Raw genomic sequence first — 23,391 nt, 5'->3', positions numbered from 1 at the left:
TGACATGTTGCCTTAAGTAAGACAAAAGGCTTGACGGATTGGAGAAGTGGTTGTTTAAATGAGAACTTTCTGTTGTAAGCCAGATGAAGTTATAGAACTTTTGTGAAAACTAATACTGCTACAAGTCACACAATCACAGAGTATGCCAAGTCACCTACACATCAATCATAATGACTTTTGTTCCTTTTCATGAATCATTGCTTTCCATGCTTGATATTACAAGTTGTGTTTATTGAGAGTTGAATATGTCAATAATGACAAATACCCACATAAAAAATCTAGTATGGCCCGGTTCTGGCCCACAATACACTTAGACTCGGCCAACATACCACAAAGAATGACGGCCATTAAGTGGCCCAGATATAGTTTGCCAGAGACGGTCCACACATGGACCAGCTTAATTTCAAGCTCAAACTTAATCGGCCCAGATGCGGCATGGACAGATCTGGGCCACATAAACCAAGCCAAAATCGGGCCAGATGTGGTATGCCATCATATATACAATGCCATCATTCGGCCAACATCTGGCTGACATACCGCTTGCCATGCCAGCAGTCAGCCAGCAGTGCCGGCTTGACGCCAGATCTGGCCAAGACTTATCAGACCAATTTGGCTATGCAGGTAAGGGGTCTAGTTGTGTCTCCCCCCCCCCCCCCCCCCCCCCTCAAAAAAAGTGTCTGCTCTATAACAATGTTACTCATCATCTAATTTACTAGACTAAAGTAAATGTATCACTCATAACAGGCAGATTCATAGATTATTGGTTAAGATTACACCAAGCGGCAAACTCCGGTCTCAAACGATGAAGCCAATGCGGAAGTGATATAAACTGCAATACATCGAAAATCCGCTTGAGGCTGGCTGCAGAAACACCGGAAACCACATAGATATGAATGGGAAAAAGACGATCTTTGCAGCATTAATAAACATGTTTACAGCCTGGTTCAAAAAACGGCTTGGCCCTACAACGCTAATCTCTCCAATGGCACACACTGTACGGGGGGTGAATTTTTTTCTAACATGACGGTTAAGAAGATATTAAGATTATGAGTTTTGCCCAAATAAGGACATGACTGACGTGACTCCCGGTCGGGAACACACAGCCATTGGCTAAGAGACTCACACTACGCCACACTCTGCCTAGTTGAGTTCTGCATTACCAATATGGCTGCTGCCGTCGATTTGCTTCAAAACAGCTCTCAGGAACAGATGGGTGACGTCACGGATACTACGTCCATATTTTTTACAGTCTATGGATTACACACACTTCATTTTCCCCTAGGGGAAATGGCAACAGCAAAACTGGTAGCTACACTAAGAGATGAAATGTGTTCCATAAGCGAGGACAAGAAATAATTAGACACAAATAAGATCCATAATCCAAGCTCTTAAAAGCAAAAAACAAATCGGCTTCAAAACAGCAGCAGGCCGTCCAAGTACATCTATGACAGCCCAAATATTTTTTACAACCATTTCTTTATTACATTCCTGACTGCCATCTATAATCGATAAACCAGTGTGCACTTGATCTGCACCCCCTTGCATTCATTTGGAAATAGCGTCTGTAGATTATCAGATAGAGAAAGATACTTTGCTGTTAAGTCTTGTTACACGCACTAACTGCAGTGTGATGTCCCACGTTAAAGGCAAAAATTAGAGCATAAAAAATGATCAGAATGCCGGTAAAGAAGCTAAGAAGTCTTCCATCTCCAGAATATTATGATGTGAAATTTGAAACTTCTGGCCACTGAACTCTATCTGCAATCTAATCCCCTCTCCATCCAAGAAAGTATGTATATTCTTCAACAAAATGGAGTGTTTTGTGTATGATCTTTGGTTTGGCATCAATACCATCAGCATCTGAAAAAGCATTAAAGAGAAACATGAGATGAAGCAGGCGTTCTCCCACATACTGCATATTTTAGCTCATTTGTCCCATTAACAGCCTGGACACATAAGGCAGTGCCGGTGCCTCATTGACGCGAGTTCATTTATGGAGGAAAATCTATAGAGGGACACATATCCATCTGCTTCCTCATCCCCCTCAGGGAGAGTCATTTGTGTACTTATTTAAGCTGTGGTCAGCCATTAGACCAGGCCTCTATTGGACTGTGTGGGTTAAAAAGCTAATTACTTTCCTTCCCTGTACTGCAGGGGTGACTTGTCCCGAGTCATTTTCTTGGCAAATCTATGAAAAAAAAATCTCTTGGTTGGTCCAGTAACTACACTAAATTGGTCAAAGCACGTTTGAAATTTTCAGTTAATTGCCATTTTGCTCATCATGGCCTACCATAGCCCTAAATGCTGTCAGTCCGCCAACACTACACAGCGGCACACACACTGCACTCACTGTAAAGAGTGAGTCAGAAAGAAGACCTACTGTTGTAATGAGGTTAACTGAGGGAAGAATGCCACTACAGTAGCAGGAGCTTGTTTCTAGTGTTTCTCTCTGACTCTGTGGAGCAGAGGGGAGGGAAATTAGGTGTGTGTTTCAGGTGTGGTTGTCTCAGTGGGCTTGTGTGTATCCTCTGTAGACTTCAGTTGGGGTCCTAATAATAACTTGAAAGTGCAAAGTCTCGCGCATGGCTCCACATAATTAGCCTTTAGCAGGAATCAAGCTAATTGCAGAGAGGTAATTGTGCACCCTTTCCAGTCTGTTTGTCTGTTACACACACACACACAGGAGCACACTGTACTCTCCCACCTTAGTGTTTCATGTTGCATGTCACTTTGATTTCCAGATGAATTAAAAAGCATTTTAATTAGTTGACTTCTCCACATAGTCGTCTTTTCTGTGGGGAAGAGAAAGCCAGTGCACATTAGACTCAAGTTAAAATGCGTTGAAAAAGTTTCTATAATCACTGAGCCGACAGTGGAAATGCATAAAGATTATTGGAGAAGATCAACATCAACGATAGATGTATCAATAAAGCTGAATAAAGTTATGTTTGCAATGTGTGTGTCTGCAGAGCTGGCCTGGAGGAACAGCTGGACATGCTAAGGGTCCAAGCTGCTGTGGATCGGGCCACAGTGAAGGAGCTCCACCTGTGTCTTGCACAGGAGCACCAGGGTGAGTACTTTGTCTATCTGAGGAACATTTTGGGGAGTCTTAAAAATTACCAAGTAAAATCATCTTTTTTTCTGTCTTTTCCTTTTCATGATGTCAGTGAAACAAATTCTAACCTAAATTCACTTCTGCACAATTATTATTACACACACTGTGTTCCAAATTATTATGCAAGTTGCATTTCTGTGAATATTTAAAAGAATATGTTAACAGTTGTTTTCAATTTTGATAAGAAGTCAGATAGTGAATATATCTCTTCAAATGTGTGGTTAAAATTATGCTTTTCAAAGTAGGTTGGCTGTATTTTCAGATAAATGCAGAATCTGCAGAAATGAGTGTGCCAAATTATTATGCAAGTTAGTGAAAAATGCATATAACTTGTGAAAATAAAAAAAGAAGCAACATTTTATTGGTTGAAAATAATAATACTTACTACAACTGCATTCAAACATGGAAGGATATTTTTACAGCGTCCTGAACCCTGAAAGGACCAAGAGTTTCAGGACGCTGTAAAAATTTCCTTCCATGGAGGAATAAAGACCTAAAGTGAAGAAGATGCTAGTGTTCATGCATGACAATGCACTGTCACATGCCTCACGTTATTCCCAGGACAGGATGGCATCTCAGGGCTTCAAAGATGATCGCCTCTTGAACTGGCCTGCCTGCTCACCCCATCTCAACCCTGATTGAGAACTTGTGGTTACTAATATATAAGATAATTCACAGTGATGGCAATAAATACAGCTAAAAGAGCATCTTTGGAAAGCCATACAATTTGCAGCTCACAGTGTCAGCAGGGAAGTCATCAGAAACTAAATCTGTTTACCAGAGACCTCTGACCCTAACTGAAAGAAAAGGAGGTCATATTGGACATTAGAGAAACACTTTCCATTTGAAATGTTTCAAAGACATTAACAGTTTTATTTTGTATACAAATGTAAAGAAAATTGTTGTTCTTGTTGAAGTTTGAATACAGTTGTAGTAAATATTATTATTTTCAGTCAATAGAATGTTTAAAATGGTGCTTCTTTTTTTATTTTCAGTAGTTATATGCATTTATCACCAACTTGCATAATAATTTGGCACACTCATTTCTGTAGATTCTGCATTTATTTAAAAATACAGCCAATTTACTTTGAAATGCAGAATTTTAACCACACATTTGAAGAAATATATTCATTATCTGACTTCTTAAAAAATTTAAAACGACTGTTGACATATTTTTTTAAATATTCACAAAACTGCAACTTGCATAATAATTTGGAACACTGTGTAGATTTAACTCTAATGCTCTCTATATTTTCCAAAATGTTGCTAAAGAACACTGGAAGTATCACCAGGTGGGGAAGTCTACATCTTCAACACGACAGCACATTGAAGTGATCCTCTTACCGCTGGGCCATGTATATTGAGTGAACAGAATTAATAAGACAACTCAATTAAGACTTGATCATCTCCTCACAAATTGATTAGGAGATCAAGTAGTGTTCATCTTGTCTGCATTTATCATTCTCTAGGTTAAAATGCACATCGCTTTAAATCCAATCAGCAACCTTTTATTAGGCGTGGACCACCCCCAACCCCTGGCCTTAATTAACAAGTTCAATAACAAATCTGTCCTACATCACTTTAATTTTCCTCACGACCGGTGATGGTGTCTGGTGGAGATTCAGGTATGTGATTTAAAGAATGGCACTAATTAAATTGGTGGATCCTGTCTCATTGACAGTCCAGTCAGGAACACTGAGGGATTATCTTCTTTGAAGGATATTTGTCAGAAAATGATCACTTAATAAATTTGTGAGAGAAGTTATCACTTAATACAGATGTTTCCCGAGAGAGGGTCGCTGAAACTTGATTGAGAGGAAGCGAGAATGGTACAAAAATGAAAATCAAGTGCAGCTAGTTCACTTGTCCCTGTTATTACTGTATCATCCCTAATTGCAAGTCGACATGCAAATGGGGAATCTGTACCCAGGGGTCTGGATTTTATTGGCATGAAAGTGTTCTGGTTTCTGTTTGGGGTAGTTTGTAGTCTTGATATTATTGGCCAATCACGTTTCATCAGGTGTATGAAGGGAATAACACTACACGTGTAGAGCAAAAGCAGGCAGAATGCACACTGCTTTCATGACATCCCGGCTCCCATCTGCAATAATCCGTCAACAGGCAAGTGCAGCTAACAAAACGTTCAATATTAAATAGTAAACACAAGCAATTCCCTTTGAATGCATCATTAGTGATCGATCCGCCCTCTATTAAACAAACAACTATTTCAAAAGTTGTTTTCTTTTTCTCTCGGGGACAGACCTGACAAAGTTTGTATTTCTACTTTTAAGACATCTCCATTATATTGGTCTTATTTCAGCAAATTTAAGGCTTGTAAATTGTAGTGAGGCAGAGGCTAAAGCTGTATGGGGGGCCTTGTCGTGATGAGGTTTTGGAACCTCTGGCCTAACACAAGTGCATGTTTATCTAATACCGCTATCTAAGCTCCCCTGTAACTGTGATATTTACATTTTCTCTTGCATTATATTTCTGGTTATTACTAACCGGTTTATATTTCAACAATAAGTAACTCAACTTTAATAACTAGTGTCAGTTTTAATGAGGATGTGTGCTAAATGGGGATAAAGTAAATGTTCCAATTTAAGAATTTCTAAAGGAATTTTAGTTGATTAATATCTGAATCAGTGTTTTGTAACAAAAAATCCTTGAACATTGTATCACAAAATGTTTTCAAAGAAAGAGGGAAGATTGTAAGTCAGATAAGTCGATTTCATAGAGATCCTTACTGTTTTAATTCTATTTTAGGTTTAAAGTCATCAGAATGAATAAATACATCTATATTTTACACTAGCGAGATAATCTTATGAATATAACTGTTAGTCAATTATGTCACGTGTGTTAGTCATAAGCACTTTATATTAGGCTTTAACCTCTTAGCAGTATTTTATGCATTTACATCAAGACAAGAACCAACATAGTTAGAGTCTAGTGGGAGGAATATCAAATACTACTCAAAGGAAGTTTGTGAAGTAAGCCAAATTGTGAACGGCCATAAGGTTTGCTCCTGAAGAACCTCTGTGACCCAATCAAAGAGAGTGAGGGTTGGAGCACTCACGCTAGGATCACACTAACGAAAAGCAGCAGATGAAAGGAACAGGGCCTTTGTGCTGCAGCCCATGAGGAGACATGGGAGGGACGTTAATATATGCCGCAGTGCCAGGACCTCCTCCAACAGTGGGTGACTAGGGAGCCACCACGTCTTCTTATCAAGGTAGTGCTGAGGTGCCAACTCCCAAGCCACCGGCGCTGGAGCCGGATAATTGTCTCCCAACCTGGTTATGTATCCAGCGAACCCGGCAGCCCTCCTGTCCTATTTGGTGCTCTGTCTGATTGAATGTGACATGCTGGGAAGACAAAAGAGCAGGCTAATTCAAAGTAACAAACTTCCCTGGGCAAAGCGTCAAATGCAAAGCAAGGGAGCAGCGGCTCCTCACAGCATAAGCTGCTCTCTCCTTCTGTGGCCTCTTTTTTTCCCCAACTCAGCCTCTAAAATCAACTGACCTGTAAAGTCAAGGTCCTGAATATTTAATGTTTCCAGTCTCAATGTACAAATTATTTTGGTTGTCCTGTCATGAATGTTTTACCGGAGAGAGTGAAAGGCAGAAAGTTTGATATTGTCTTTGCTGCCCTTTGCATGTACTTTAAAAGAAAGATATTTTTTTCTTCTGCAGGTGTTTGCTGTGTCAAACAGTGACACTGAGCCTTTTGGATAGTACATGCCCATATCAATATGTGTGCATCAAATCCCCAAGCACTTTGACTTTAAATGCATGCATTCTGTTGTTATCATAAAGCCTAAATCACATGTTTACCAAGGCCACTATTGAAGTTCTCAGAATAAAGCAGCATGTTAGTCTGCAGAGATTAGATGTCCGCTGGGGGAACACAGTGGACTACAAAGCAGTGCAGCCCCGGGCTGTGTGTTCACAAGGGATTCAAGCACTTCTCTTCATTTGTTTAAGATCCCTAGAGAGAAGTTGTACATAGCATGTATCAGCGTGTGCTTTTGAACACTGTTTTCCTATTTCCACATGGACTACTGAATAAAACACCTTTCTGTTAATCGGTAGGAAAATAAAAAAAGGTATTTGATAAAAATTTAAGAAAACAATACCTGATTTTCAAATGGGAGAATCTCAGATCCCTTTGAAAACAGCAGAAGTGATTCTGTGTTCTTTCTGGTGTGATTGGCAAAAAAAGAAAAAAGAAACTGGACTTCAAGAAGGAAATTAGACCTTAGTAATGCTAATTGATTTAATGTACCCTCTTCATTATCATTCCATTGATTGCCGCCTGGGTTTGACACATCGTGTCACAATAATGAGCTTTGTTCCCTTTTGCAGAATTGCTTCACAAAGTGGTAGAGGAGCGCCAGGTCAAAAGCAGCACTCCGAAAAAGCTTTCTGTTTCTTCAGAACGAATGGAACAGTCATTAAAAAAGGTACAGCACTATGCCATCACTAAGTGTTCTTTGTCATTATCAATAAAAGAAACCCGACAGAGCCATATTCAAGCACAATACCTCTCAGAAAATATCAAGGATGATGAAAAAGTGTTCTCACTCTTTATAGAATTGGTCATGTAGTCATTTCCAAATGAAGTGTCACTCAGTCACAGTTCTTCTACAAATACTCTATAGAACTGCAGCAGTGGGGTGGAGGAAAAACTACTAGGTTATCCCAGAGAACAGAAGACATTTTTGCAATAAATCTTATTTTGGAGATGCACATGTCTGTGCTTGCATGCTTTTAAAAACCCCACTTGCATGTGTTTATATCCCTTCATAGCAGTGAATCATCAAGAGTGAGGATAGCCGTCTAATTTTATTTGAAGGGTACTGGGCTTCACCAGCAGGCAGAGTGAGAACCAAATAAAACGGAGCGATTGCCTGGAGGCATGAACCCAGCAGGCATCCACTGTTCTCTTCAACAGTCTCCACCAAAGATCTAAAAAACAGACTAAGTGCTCCTGGTTGCTGCCTAGTTAGGGGTGATGAGGGTAAGGGGGTGCCCATCAGATGTCCATAGCCCTGCCAGGTTGGGTTGTGGGGGTGTTGCCCCCCCCCCTTGCTGGCTCAGACATTCACACAGCTTATACAAATTAGCCAAAAAAAAATTTAAGAAAGCCACTAGAAAGAGAAGCACACTAGTGTCAGAGAGCACTGGGTTTCTAATAGATATTTTCACAGATAAACTACAGAACAAAAATTTAAATGGATATACCATGAGCAAAATGTAAGTTGCATCTAAATAACCCTGTATCTTTGATTCAATCAGATTGAACAGCTGGAGCGAAGGATGATGTCTCTAGATGAAGAAACAGAGAGGCTCAGGGAAGGGAAGGAGCAGATACTTGAGGACAAGGAAGACTTGGCACACAACTGCCGGAGACTCGAAGCCTCATTGGATCATCTGCGAACCCAGGAAGCGGTCCGTGAAAAGGCAGCCCAAGACCAGGCCCTAGTTCAGGGTGAGCAGCACCGCAATGAGATCATGGCCTTGGAAACCCGGCTGACTGCCTCTCAAAAAGAAGCCACCAAGCTCCATCATCAGCTACTGAAGCTGAGACAGGAGTTAGGGATCCTAAGAGCAGCCAGGGACTTCTATAGGTACCGCGCAGCAGGACCAGTGCGGGCAGGTGGGATCGTCAGCAACGTTAGCAACAAGGTCAAATTCAAAACAACCAGGCTCCACCAGCACAGCCACCGAACAGTCAGCCCCAATCAAGTCATCAGCCGGCGAGGCCGCAGCCCCAGTCCCACTAAGGATGAGTGGGAGGACATAAGTGTAGATAGGTAATGATACACACACACACACACACACACACACACACACACACACTCTTATTCCCACTGCCTCCCACCTCATTATTTTTAGGTTGTTGGAGTTGAGAGAGTGGGCTGGCTGAATCGTGGGGGGCCACGCAGCATCGAGGGGACAACGTGCATATGCAAAGCGTAAGCAAATGGGTGATTGAATTTCATCGTCTGTCTAGTTGGTATTCAGGAGCCAAAGGAAGAATGCGAGCAAGAATGATAGAGAGAAGGAGAGAGGAGGGGGAAACTACTGTCAGATCCTTTGAAATATCCCGGGACGCCTTGCTTGGAGCTTATTGACTGAAATTTGCATGCAAAATTAGCCACCTCTCTGCACAAAGTTGAACGGATGCCAGAAAAGCCCAGGGATAAGGGGGCCGCCGAAGCCTTGATACCTTCCAGTGATGCCATTTTCATGCACTAGTCATGCTACCCCGAAATTGACAGTTTGGCAGTTTGATTTAATTTACTGGTCCTTTGCATATTCACTAACCCCCCCCGACAGCGCTAAGGATCCCCCTGCAAGTTCCAAGTGCCCCCCCCACCCATATACCTACTCCATCCATACACACATACCATACAGGCATTGAGGCTTTCACCATCGTCTGTGTGGTCATGTTGTTTATCTTGTCAGTCACAAATGTTTACATGTCACTTTCACTTTCTCCATCACAACACACACAGTCTTCCTCTCTCTCCCTCTCAATCTTACCCTCCTCCTCTCCTCTCCTCTCCTCTCCTCTCCTCTCCTCTCCTCTCCTCTCCTCTCCTCTCCTCTCCTCTCCTCTCCTCGCCTTAATTTAGTTAGATAAATTTTGAATGACCCTACTCGGCTCAGTACCAGATGTCTACAAGCTGTTTAACACCCTCTAAATTAAGACCAATCGACTGTAATTATTTCATGTATGTTTTATGCAAAAAAGCCACTGAGCCAACATTTATTGAGTGATGCTCGGAATGATTTGATTTCAAACACTCAGAGCTAACGCTGATATTTATTCCCCTTCACTTTCTCTCCTTGTACGCCTCTCTCTCTATCCGCTCGGTCCTACTAACTCACCATCTCTTCACAAACTAATTCATCAGCCTGTAATCCACCCCATCTCTATCCACATGAGGCCGTTTAACAGGGACTGGGTGCAGCTATGCCCCGCTTTCCTAATGCCTCTCCATGTGGCTAATAAGCAGCAGTCTAATATACCCTTTACCTGAGAGGAGGATCTAAGTGGATTTGTGAAGAAGGGGTCTAAATTCAGATGTTGTCTTATTTAAAAACCTGTCAACTGATTTGTTACTGTAAAGCCTCCTGCGTCTCTTATCTCACAGCAGTCTTCTTCAGTGATATGTCTGGTTGGTGCTCCTGGAAATACAGTATTTCTGCCTAAGGAAGTTTGGCCCTAAATAGTGCCAAATCAAGATGTCAGACTTGTTAAGGATACTGACAAGTCTTTGTTTTTTTTCACCACTCCTTTTTATCGCTGCCTCTGGCTCCCTCTCTCAAGTTTTGAGCTGCTGCGGCTGGGGGCAGCTGACCATTTTGAGCACATCAGCGGTTTTGTTGGGGAGCAGGACAGAATAAGAGTAAGAGAGTGAGCTATAGATAGTGTTCTGAATTATGTCACTTTATGTTTTTTAATTTACAACATTAGTGTTTATTTAAGTGTACACAACATCATAGAAGAGGGACAAAAAATTCACAAGGAAAGGAAAAAAAACTTTAAAAAATGCATCAGAGAATCTTTTTATAGATTGTTCACTTATTTCTACCTAAATTGAGAGATATTTACAGTACGCCATTATTTATTTGATTGACAGATGTTGACTCATTTGGTGTTTTGATGATGTTAATGGAGAGCATCGTCTAACGTTGCTTCAAAATCTCATGTTGATGTTTCACTAAGCAGAGATATAGTACAGTGATCTGGGAATGTGTGATCCCTTTAAGGTGACGGATGACATTTTTGTTTTCTGCGGTCTTGGCATTGTCACTTTAAGAAACAAAACTGAAGCCTAATGGTTAAGTTGTGCGCCCAGTTGTGCGCCCAGTTGTGCGGGTGGCCCGGGTTCAAATCCAGCCTGCGGCCTCTTTCCTGCATGTCATTCTCCTGGTTTCCTTCACTATCCTCTCCCTCAGTCAATAAAGGTGTAAAAGCCCCAAAAATATAACTTAAAAAAAAGAAAGAAACAGAGCTGAAACATAGATGAAAGCCCAAATAAGTCCCTCCGATGATGAGGCAAATAGCCAATCATGATTTAGGATTTTGAGGTGTCCAATCTCATTTCAAAGGTCTCATGGCCACCTCAGGCTATCCCCTGAATCCACCCTTGCCACCTGCACCTCTCCTCTTTTACAACATGCAGCAGCTTTTTATTTTAAGACCTCCAATAGCAAAACACGGGTTTTGAAATGTTTCACTCACTATTGACTGAGAGTGCAGCAACAAGCTGCATTACCCTGTTACACCAGAGGAATGAGAAGGTGTGTTTTACATAAGACATCGGCCTCAATTATTGCATTAACAGGAGGGACGTACTGAACGACGTTTCTCTCTCTCTCTGCTTCTCTGATCACCTGCAGTGTATGTAACAGATGCTGGTCGCAACGCATACACGTGTGGTACGCAGCAAGGGGAGATCGTTCACTTATTGATCATCTTATACAATGAAAACAAAAAATAGAAGTGGTTGGTAAATATACTTGGGCAGCCTGCCCAGGTATGGTCTGTGTGTGGGAAACACTGTATGATAGTAGCTGCAGGTGATGTGCTCACCAAGGTGTCGTCTGTGGAGCGGGACTGCTTGAACAACTAGTGTTGCAAAATTCTGTGAATTTTCAGTTAGAAACTTTCCATGGGAATAAACGGGAATAAACCAGGAATTTACTAAATTGAAGGTTGGCTCTTAATAGGGAACTTAAATATAGTTGGGGAATATATTTTAGCATAATCCTGACTAAAACAACCAGATTTCATGCAAGTACAGTTGAATATCTATGCTATTCCTCAATCACATACACATAGCACACTGCTTACTGCAGGGCTATTGAGACCACGCCCCCTACATGCACTGTGCATTCCTACATCACATGCACAGATGATTTCTAGAATCCTGCAGAGGCTAGGCTTGAGAAGCTTGAGGGAAGATACTTTTTTATTTACATGTTGAATGGGACTTTTTTGGAGGGAGAGGGGCTCTTTTCATTTAAAATTTTGAATGGGACTTTGATGGGATTGCATTTTTGTTCATTTTTGAATGGGTTGGGTCGGGGGGATAAGTAATATTTAACTCAACATTCAAATTTACTGAAAAATTTCCACCCCTTTGCAAACCTATGTACAACAGATGCGGTAGATTACCCATGATGGGAGAGGACGGCATACAGCTAGTAATGTTGATGCGCTGAAATACAAAATAAATATTCTGCACAAGTCACAAATCTCAAGTCCAGGTCCAAGTCTAGTCTCTACTCTTGAAGTCAAGGCTCAAGTCTCATTTGTGTTCGACTTCAGTGCAACTCGAGCACAACTGGTCTCAAACTTGGGTCCCTAACGCGGGATTGGAGATATTATTTTCTTTAGATTCTTCTTTATGTTCTTTTATTGAGTGACTTTTGTTGTCTGACTGGCTTCATCTTTACTGTAGGAAGGTTTTTCCAGAGTGATATACTGTAATTAGTATCTGTAAATGTTAACCTGCTTGTGATCTTTACAAATATAATAAAATAATATATATCAGGAATCATAGTAAGATGACTCCAGATTTGTAATGGCACAGCTATATTTTAGTCAGACCTCTTTGGCTATCTCACCTGCACAAAGTAGTTTTTCACCACATACTTGTAACCCTGCTCTTAGTGGTGATGATTAGTGATCCTCAGCGAGTCCCTGTGCCCCTTCCAGACTGGGTTTAACCCTGACTAGCCCCCAGCCCTGTCATGTTCATGTTAGATCCTCTCTCTGTGGTCTTTACCTCTGCTGCTTCTCCCAGGCCCCACCTTAATAAACCAGCCAGCGTAAATGTCACTGGCTTCCACCTTCACGTCAAAGGTCACTGTCAATAAACCTGTGTGTGTGTGTGAGAGTGTGGGAGCATGTGTGTCTGTGCGTGTGTGTCTCAGGAAGCCCTTACCGTGTGTCCATCAGATGCAACTTTGCTTGGCTCCGCTCAGCCGTGCCTCTCACACACGTCTGTCACACACAGAGGGCTAATGAAGGCCACAGCCGCTCTCATACATGTTGATGCATTCACCATCAGCAACAGACACCGCAGCTTTTCACTTAATTTACACCCACATTTACACTTCCAGCTCAGAAATTGGATGGGACATTGATTTTCTGTTGGAAAGCAGGGGGGTGGCGAAATGCACATATTTTTCCTTGATGTCAACTAAATCAACCATAAAAGGTAAATTGGATTTTTGTCCAGTGGTGGTACTTTCAGAATCAGGGTTGCTGGTTCAAGTCCTGGGCTGTTTTAATACCTTCTTCCTTTTCTCTGTAGTGACAGTGGTGATGAGTACTCGGACAGCCTGAACAATGTGACCTCGCGCTCAAAGCTATGCAGACAGCACACTATCAGAAAGGTTGGTCTGACATGATTCTTTCATCATTCTGGGTTAATAAAAAGGGAACTTCTACTTCAGTCTGGTATTAATGGTGGGGTTGTGTCTGTATTCTCTGGTAGACTCCTGAATTTATCAGAATAGCCAGCTTCATTTTAGTGTGTGCAGATTTTGTGCATAGTGTTTCATACTTGTTATAATTCTGTGATTATTTTAGTTGTGTGCTCAGTTTTTAAGCAATATCTGAAAAATCCTGACTAAAAGCTGCCACAATAACTCATTGACACAAAAGCTGTATTAGAAAGGCTGATTAGAAATAGAGTATAAAAACTGTTCTTGATCCAAAATGTATCATAAATCAACAGTTGACAGTTCTGTGCTTTTCAGTTTTCAGCATAGTCTATGTCATCTGTTTAAAAAATAATCACTCAAATTACTTTAACAGAAAAAATACTAATGCAAGCACATTTTAGTTCATTCAAAGTCAGAAGATACTATGAGGCACAATAATTCAGGGCTCATCCTCCATGAGAAGAACTATTATTGTGCCACATTACAACAGTTGTGGCAAGGGATTTCATTTGGATCACATACAGAGTGATTTGATGAATGATAAAATGTCAGCCAAAATAATGTTAGTCTTCCTCTTGAATATAAAGACTTGGGCTGTCTGCGTTTGAATTTAGTATGCAGTATGACTGTTCTGTTGGATCTGGTCTGCGGGATGCTGGGCCAGACTTCACTGAATTTCCGGTTTCGGAATGAGGAAGTAAACAACAGCCAAGCTGATAGCTAAACTGCTTCTTTAGCATCACTTGTGATTTAAAAAGTTAGGAAGTGGTTTATATGGAATTTGATAATTTTCACAGCACCTAAAAACTGAGTTTCCCCCTTCAAAAAAAGAAGAGAAAAGAAAAAGTGGAACGAGCACTGTGCATTGTGGGAAACAGTGCACGAGGCAGACTGGTCCGATGCATACTGAGAAATGTTCTTGAATCAGTAGACATCCGGGGAGTTTTGGCATACTGCAGATTTTGTTCTTGTTCACATACTACTTACCACATACTGAATTTTGGCCAAATCAGTACGTACTGCTAGTATAGTAGGCGGTTTCGAAAACAGCCTTAGTTCTATGAAAAACACTTCTGGTCAGTTAGTCTTAACATGCAGTTTTGGCTATTGAAGTATAAAACTAATACTTATGTGACATAAAATTTATCTGACAACATTTTTTTCTGCAGTGTCTGAAGATGAATAGGGACAAGATGATTGTTAGAGTTGTAGAAAAGGATGATGATGATGATCCAGACAGTGTGTTTTAATTCATGACTTTTGAGACCACTGCAACTTTAAAGTTAGCATCTCTTTTGCGTGATCTGCTCCCCCTCAAACATAAAGGTAAAGTAAACAAAAAGTCAAACCTTGACATATATGGTATATTTTGAAGAACGTTTTGATCATTCATCAAAATATGCATGAAAATTAGCATTCCTGTGACTATCCGTTGCATGATTTTAACATGCCACACAATGCATCTTTTAAGTGGTTCTTCTCACTAAGTCTCTACTTGTCAGTGCTGCTTCTTCTCCTCCACACTCCACACCATGAAATCAATAGGCCTGGACCCTTGCTCTTGTCCACATCAAACCACTTCACAGCAGGACATGGCAGCTCCAAACCCCAGAGAGACATGTCCGTCAAGAAGAGAGATGAAGAGAAGTATAGGGGGACCTTTAAAGATATTCTGTCTTCCTCTCTTCCCCTCTCTTTCTTTTCTTAAGAAGGTGGAGAGGAAGAGAGGCTTGTTGTTGTACATGTAGCCAGGGAGCTGTCAGGACCCATACTCTCAGATCCCGTTTAGTTTCCCCGCTCCAGATCCGCTAAATGTGCCCATCAGCTCCTCCCGGGCTCATCGCCATGACAGCCCTGGCCCCTCACGACGTGCTATGTCACGAACCAAATGGTTCATCTCCCCTTTCCTCCCTGCAAGGCACCGTGTGATCAAACCTGGCACTGATCAAATCCTACCTGACCCCATATACAAAGGAAACAGGCTGAGGAGAAGGAGGGTTGGGGGGGCTTCTTTGATGTCGCTACAAACGAGGGTGCAGTTGGGAGGTGTCACACACACTCACAGACAGACACGCACACACACACACACACACACACACACCTGCTTATGAGTGCAAATGACTGTACACACGTCATACTGTAGGAGTGAATCAGGGCTTTGAGATGGTGATTGAACAAAGGCGGCATTTGCAAGCATCCGTCAGAAGTAATATCCAAGCTGTGAGAGGTGTTCAGGTTGAAGTCAGCTGAACACGCTCAGGTGAATTATTAAAGCGCAGGATGATTTGTCTTGTCGCATTAAACTGAGCAAACCCTGTGATCATGGTGTCATTATGAGCTGCGTATCAGGGAGCACAACATGTCAACCGGTTGTGTTACGTTTAACAGCTGCTTTTCATCTCAGACTCTTCTGTTCTCTCAGTCCTACAGGTGTTCACTGATCTCAAATACAGGCGCAGCAGCAGCAGGATCTAACAGGAAGCAAACTGATGTTCTGGCTCAAGGTAGCATGAGTCTTCCTTTTCACACTCAAGCAGAACTACAAAACTCTGATCAACTATTAACTTGAGCAGGAAGAACATTGAATGTATGTACATGCTGTTGATCAGAAACAAGTTTATGAGAAGTTAACAAGCTCCCTGTTTTTTTGTTTCAGAACTTGATACTCCTGAATCAGTTATAAATAAAAATGTTAATCATTCAAGTTGTTAAATATATCACAGTTCTCACTCAGGCATACACAAAGGCACATTCACATACACCTGTTAACTCCCAGCAGTAGCTTCTAAACAGGGATTTGTTCCGTGCACTTGTCAACTCTGAGGTGCCTGCGTGTTCTTCCTCTGGTTAGACGATGAACAGCATGAGCCCTGGGACCGAGGGACAGAAGGAGAGAAATGGAGGCGGAGAAGGAAGAGGATGCTAATGAAGACCCAGCGCTGCTCCTCCTCTTCTCTGCAGCAGCGCGTAGAGTCCCTGCAGCGTCACATTGACATACTGCGAAGTGCCAGGAAAGATGCTGTGCTTTCAGCCAGAGAGCTGCGAAGGGCCAACGAGAAGATCACGGCTCAGCTCAACTCCCTCACTGAGAAACTGTGCAGCAGCAAGCAGCTCACTCAGGTAACTTAGGGGAAAAACAAGGGAGATGAGTAAAAACAGGAAAGCAAGTTGTAAATGTTTGGAGGATTCTGTCTTTTTCTTTATTTTAGTGGTTCTTCTGTATTTTCCCTGGGGATGGGGAGAAAGTGCAGAAAAATCAGGTCTTTTGCCCTTATCATGCTTAATAAGTGTGGCTGACAGGCCTGTGGGGTTCAGCACTTTGAAGCAGAGGAAAGGATCTTATTCTTTCTTTAGTTTTTCTCTGTAACTCTGCTGGTTTCTTGTCCCACTAAATGTTTCAACAAGCTAGTTCTCCACAACCATCTGTGTCACTGGTAATCTCTCTGAATATGTGCATTTGTGTGCACAGACACACACAAGGTGATTGCGACTGCCACAAATGCATTTAGTTATTTAAAACCTGCCTGCAGGTAGAAAACTTTTAGACAAAGTAAAGAATATAAATAAAACACCAAGCACATTTGCCCTTAACAGAATCTTCCTGTCAGGGCTTCCATGTTCACACAAACATGAGACGCACATACATAGACACAGTAACACACACACACTCTGATACAGTCCGACAGGCAGTAACACTTCTTTCTGTGAATGTAGACATAGTTGGAGCCAGTGAGGACCAACTGGATGCCTGATTAGGTGCATGTGTCTGTATATTTACTGTGTGGACTAGCACAGATGCAGTGTATTGGTTTTGTGCACACAGGTCAGGGTGCAGCCCTCTTTGTGTTGCTACCTAGGAAGTGGCCTTCCTGCTCCGACCCAGGCAGCTGATTGCTGAGGCCCAACGAGACCTTAGACTCAGACACAGCAGTCAAGACACTGCTGTACTCACACACATACACATACACAAACACACATAGTGGACAGAGGGGGAATTGTTGTCTTCCTGTTTGTTTCCTCTCTTCTCCTGCAGTATTAATGCCACTCTACCAGAGAAAGTTGGAGCCAGCTGGCTGGCCTGAGCCAGGTCTTGTTGCCCTCTCTGGAAAGGGCAAAAGGTGATGGACTTTGGGCTTGTTCCAGCAGGTCCTGGCCAACTCTCCAACTAAAACTCTCTGCTTGTAATTGGCTTAGGACAGGCTCCACAGGGGCCATCATGTGAGAAGTAGCATGGCAGTTTCACAGAAACTTGTTTGTGTTGCTGTGCCTCCTGATCCTGTGGACACTCTGTCCTTCCCTTGTTGCCTCCTTCCTTACATCCCTCATCAAAAATGCCCATTTTCGTATCCCTTCCTTTTTTTAATCACTTTCTTTTGTATTGTTTTTTATTAGTAGCTCTATAAAGACATTCTGTACTTTCAGTATAATTTGCTGCTTTCAGTGCTGCAGCCCAAGGAGAACATGTGTTCAACAGTCTGGTGACACTTTGATCACACAGTCACCACAGATGTCTTCATCAAAACAAAATGTAACACTAGCTTTCTGTGCAGAAATCTGTGGAATTTCAACTGCTTTTCATTTTCTTCCCAACAAAACCCAAATTCATCCTTATTAGGGTTGTTAATTTATTACAACTTTTGACTTTTTTTTAATGACACTAATTACAATCATTTCTTTATATCTGTAAAAATGACTACCACTTAAGTTGTAATACACCAGAATTATCCCTTAAGGTGACATAAGAAGCTTAAAACAGCTCAGGTGACAGACGAAGTATACCTGTCTAATTCTACCAGGGTTAGCTCTTGATCAAATGTACTTGTCACGGGTATCAACTAAATAAGGGATCATTCGGTTGCTTGGATTATCTCTCACTCAGTCATTACCTCACTGTTTACTTCACTTTGCAGTGTTATGTGACATCGCCTCCTGAATTCACAGAGCTTATCTGGAAGCTACGTGTTTCATGTGCAGTGTCCTACCCTCTAACTTGTTAGGGGCTGGGATTATCAGAGGATTAAGGGATTCAACAGACATCACTGAACTTAAAAGCTCAAGACATTGTATAAATTTTATGATTTTTACATTAGAAATTACAGAAAAACTCCGACCAGGAGGATGAAATATTACTTATGTTTCCCTGCGCTGATTGACAACAACAGTTTTAGGGTTATTTTTGCATTTTACATGTGTATGCATTTGTATGTGATCTTTGGCAAGTGGCTATTTTAGTCGCCTCAGTTTCTTTATTTATCCTGCTAATGATTAGGTATCACTTGGAACAGCATCAGTGAGGCCACAGAGACAGACAGAGGTGTCCTGTCCTCCAATCTAATGGACCACCAGTACATCAGTCCATGTCAGTGTTGTTTCTCACCAGAGCTGAAAAGGGCCTTTGAAATCAAAGCCTGTCAAAGCCTGTCTTACAGGAAGTGTCATCAATGCCACTGTTAATTCGTGCACCACTGCCACTGCAGCCTTCACTCTCTACTCCTCCCTCTCCCTCTCTCTCTCTACCCCCACTTCTCCCCCACCCAGGGGAAATGGCATGCACGCCTTCAACAGAGCAGAGGAAACCTAAAACAAGAGGGATTCTATTAAAAGGTGTCAGCCAGCAACCAGATATCAATAACCTCCATGTATGCAGAGCAGAGAGCAAACCCCTGGGAATCTGCGGTTACACTAGAGTGTGTGTGTTTGTGTCTCTGTGTGTGTTCCAGCATTTACCCTATGTGTGCAGCATACATCTTCATGTTTCATGTCTCCTATTTGTGCCATCAAGCATGTCTGAAATGATACCAGATCAGCTAATTGTGGCAGTATTGAGCCAAACATACAGAAACGTGTTTTGGCTACATGAGAGAGTTTTTTTGAGCTGCATGGCAAACATGTGGTTAAAATTGTTCACTTCTGATGCTTTTGTTTAGACACATTGATAAACTGTACATTATAGGCTTATTCCAGTATCATTCATTATGTTAAACCCAACCACTCACCAAATACTGAACTCCCTCTGTCCCTCGTTGCTCTCTGATTCTGCAGGATGGCTTCATTATGCATGCCAGTCACAGAGAGAATTAGGCCCTATTGACCGGGCTACGGCATAATCTGTCTTCTAATTAGCATAAAAAAGGAGATTTATCACAACTGAGATATTTAGATCCTGCACCCTCTGCACAGTTTTTCCAGTATATTGTGTTTACTGTGTCTCTGTGTTCATCCTATTAATTTGATGTCAGTTTAAATTGAAAACTTTTTCAAGTATTAGGTTTTTTCCCCACTGTATTACATTTTTGCCTCATAAGGAACAGAAAGTTGGGATTTGTTTTTGGCTCTAACATCTTAAAGTTTATCACATTTAAGTAGCAGCATATCATGTCTAACCATTAATTCTGACACTTGCCATCCTGTAACAAATATATAGGTGTACTTGGTTGTACAACAGCAGGCATAACTTTAGATGTAGTATCTTCCACAGAAGCCTAGCCCACTAATTCTGTCTGTCGGCCTGTCAATCTGCAGAAGCTGACCTCTGACCTGGCTGGTGTAGAGCAGCAGAAAAAGGTTCTGGAGATGGAGGTAGAGCAGTGGAGGCAAATCAAATTCCCCCAGCAATCTGCACCACCACCACCACCACCACCACCACCCGTAAACACAGAGTGCTCCTGCCAGGGCAGGTCCATGTCTGCCCAAGATGATACAGCCCACCAGGCACTGGGGGCTGAAATCAAACAGCTTCAATCCAAACTCAAGGTTGGTGGTTATAAGTTGCATGTAGAACTCCAGGGTTAATGAATTGCCCTCATGCTTTGTCTTATTGTGCACGCTTTATTAGATTAAGCTCCTTAATAGGATGATGGTGTTAGGCATCATGTTCATTTCCAATGTTGTGCACTATGAAGCTTCAGTGGATTATACCATCAATAACAAGGGACAATTTACCAGTATGCTGTCTAGTTTGGTGTGAAGTATTGAAGGTACAGAGCAGTTAACAGACAAAAGTAAGAAAATATATTTATGAGTTTTGCACATTTAGGTTTGAATTTACTTTTGGCTGCTTATTATGCAGCCTCAAACAATCCTATAGTGTTTAAATACACAAGAATGTCTAACTTTTGTTTGTTAGCAAAAATATTCTCCTGGTGTTTTATCAAACATCGATATTTCTGAGTCACTTAAACATTTCAGTAGTTTGAACAGCTGGCAGTCCTTGAGGACTTCAGAAAATGAAAAAAATCTCTGTCAAGGTTTTACTTTCAAATCATGTAGCGTAAAAAAACAAACTCCTGAGCCTTTCAATTTACACCCAACATCACCTGAAATTGCATGTGATTTCAACATGAATTAGCATTTCTTATCATTTGATCTTATTACAGAGTACCTGTCAGAAAGATGAGAAATGGGGAATAGCAGTAGAGACGTGCCCTACATCATACGGAATGAGGTGTGAGTGCTACCACAGTATTATCACCCTCGCTGCAGTCAGCTCATCAGTGTCACCCGGCAGATTGCCGCTGTCGTTACACACAGATGAGGAAGTCATGTCAGGTGACAGCGAAAGGGAGAAGCAAGAGGTGCACTGTGGGGGTGCATGCACTGAGTTAGCACGTTGTCAAAAGACTGCACTGGCACAGTTCCCACAAGGGACACAGGCCCTTTAAACCAAAGTGAACATGCACATTCAAATATCCATCAGTCTTTTTGATCAGAATCCAGCCTGTCATCATGAACCATATGACTTAATCTGTCATACCACAGGGAGGAGATTAAAAAACAAGGTAAAAAGAGGAGATTAAAAAAAAAACAAGGTTAAAAAAGGGTTTTAATTCAATAATATTTAAAAACTGTTTACGGTGTCTTTAATGCAACCCCCTATCTAAATGTATTCAGGAGTATAAGTCTTGAAATTGTTATTTTTCCTAATTGCTCCCCTTATCTCATCCACTTTGAAAATTACTACTTTCCCTTTAACCTCTTTTAGCACCTTCCACCCTCCTGCTGTAAATATAATGAGGTGGCATGCTGTGCCTGACCTGTCATCAGACTGTCGTGAACACCCTCTCCGCCCCCCTTCTTTCACACACACTCACGGAAGCACATTAACAAACACACATACACTGTGTGCCCTCCCCCCAGAGTGCAAGTGCGGAGGTCACAAGGCAGGTGGCAGCTAACAAAGCCCTGCGAGGCCAGCTCCAGGAGAAGGAGGACAAGCTCCGCCAGCTGCAGGAGAAGTTAGTTTCACACCATTCTTCTTCTTCATTAGTGTACTTCTTTCTCTTTGTGCTTCTTTTTTTTTTCCTCAGTGCAGCTCTTCCTTTCCCTTTTTACATTTCTCATCCCTCTTTCATTCTTTTCCTCTTCTTCGTCTCCTCGTGTCTCTGTCAGAATGTTTGCACTTTCTCTGCTGCTCTCATCTGTAGTGTTTGATTCCACCATGTGGCAGCACTCTGTCTGCTGCACTCCACTCCACTCAGGCACTCCTCTCCTCTGCGTGAATCATCTGAGAAATTATGCATGTTCTCATGAGCGAGTGAATTAAAAAAAACTACTGAAGAAATTAGTGTGTGCGCACATGTGTGCATGTGGGTGTCTTGTGTGTCATGTATAGTGCTGTTGCGTATGTGGGTAGCTGATGTGGGGTGCTGATCAAAGCGGTGTATTGATTGGTTATGTGCCGCAGGAGGGACCGTTTTGGCCCATGACACTAAAACCCACACAGCATCGCTCTGGCCTGTGGGGCACTAGCCCTAATGAGTTACAAAGTTCACCTACTGTAGCTCTCGCTGCATGTCAGAGTCAGAATGTATGGCTATAAACAATTCACTCAGGGAAACTGTCAAGATTTGAGCAGTGTTATGAAAAGCATATATCATCATTCTGCATCAGGGTTTTATCTTTGAACTGAGGGAAAGGTACAAAGAACAACTTGGCTTTCTTTCCTCTTGCTCTCTCTGTCTTGTATTCTGTGTCCTCTGCCTGCCATTCTCAATAATGCATCCAGGGCATGTGTACAATCACAGAGTGTTCGTGTTTGTGTGTGACCAAAGCACAGCGGATCACAGCCAGACAGAGCGAACATCCCTCTGCTGAGTTTCCACGACAGCCTCAGCCTCTTGTCACACACTCATTCACTCACGCACACAGATCTGTAACTTGCCATCTCCTCTAGCCTTCCTCTGCGTTTGCTTCCATGGAGGGACCCCTTCTCAGAATGAAAGACATGTCTAGACGTCTCTGAAATATACATCTCAGCATACACACAGGGAGCAAGGCTGCTTCGCCTTAAAGAAGAGAAGGGGGGAAAAAAAGAAATGAATTTCAAAGTACACCGGCATGTCCTCAGTCAATATCCGGCACTATGGCCCTGCCTTATTTATGAAGCTGCTTCTTTCATCTTTAGCCCTGTTGTCTATCAGCCACATGAAACGTCCACCCTCACTTCATTCTTAACAACATACACAGAAATGTTCGTTCTCGCACTCTTTTTGCGCTCACATATTTCAGACCACTGACTGTTATCATTACAATACACGCATGTTTGAAGAACAATATTGCCAACAAGCGCAGAACAAAGGGAACAAACGTGTGAGTGATTGGGATACAGTTTGAGGCTCTCTCTCTCTCTCTCTCTCCCTCTCCACTAACACTCATAAATAGAGATCACACGCTCCGGCAGAGGCTCTATATATCCCTCATTCTTTTTTATTCTCTATTCTTTTTGGGGTGCAGAAGAAGAGAACATCTAAAATAAATGTTGTCGATCTAATTGCCATTAGCATTGGGGCAGAGGGAGATACTGGGGCT

At 42.0% G+C, this 23,391-nt stretch overlaps 1 protein-coding gene across 1 annotated transcript in view; it reads left to right on the top strand.

Annotated features, from left to right (window-relative positions):
- Positions 1-23,391, top strand: part of cntln (centlein, centrosomal protein) — a 95,319-nt gene that overhangs the window by 44,116 nt on the left and 27,812 nt on the right. The window contains exons 15-22 of the mRNA XM_034688446.1: positions 2,970-3,070; positions 7,480-7,577; positions 8,413-8,930; positions 13,452-13,533; positions 16,007-16,088; positions 16,436-16,704; positions 20,107-20,337; positions 21,721-21,818. Coding sequence (XP_034544337.1) covers positions 2,970-3,070; positions 7,480-7,577; positions 8,413-8,930; positions 13,452-13,533; positions 16,007-16,088; positions 16,436-16,704; positions 20,107-20,337; positions 21,721-21,818 — 1,479 coding nt within the window. The remainder of the gene's footprint in view (positions 1-2,969; positions 3,071-7,479; positions 7,578-8,412; positions 8,931-13,451; positions 13,534-16,006; positions 16,089-16,435; positions 16,705-20,106; positions 20,338-21,720; positions 21,819-23,391) is intronic.

The sequence above is a fragment of the Notolabrus celidotus genome, chromosome 7, assembly GCF_009762535.1.
Source record: "Notolabrus celidotus isolate fNotCel1 chromosome 7, fNotCel1.pri, whole genome shotgun sequence".
NCBI lineage: Eukaryota > Metazoa > Chordata > Actinopteri > Labriformes > Labridae > Notolabrus > Notolabrus celidotus.
Note: the sequence above shows the minus strand (reverse complement) of the source record. Positions and strands in the feature narration are given on the sequence as shown.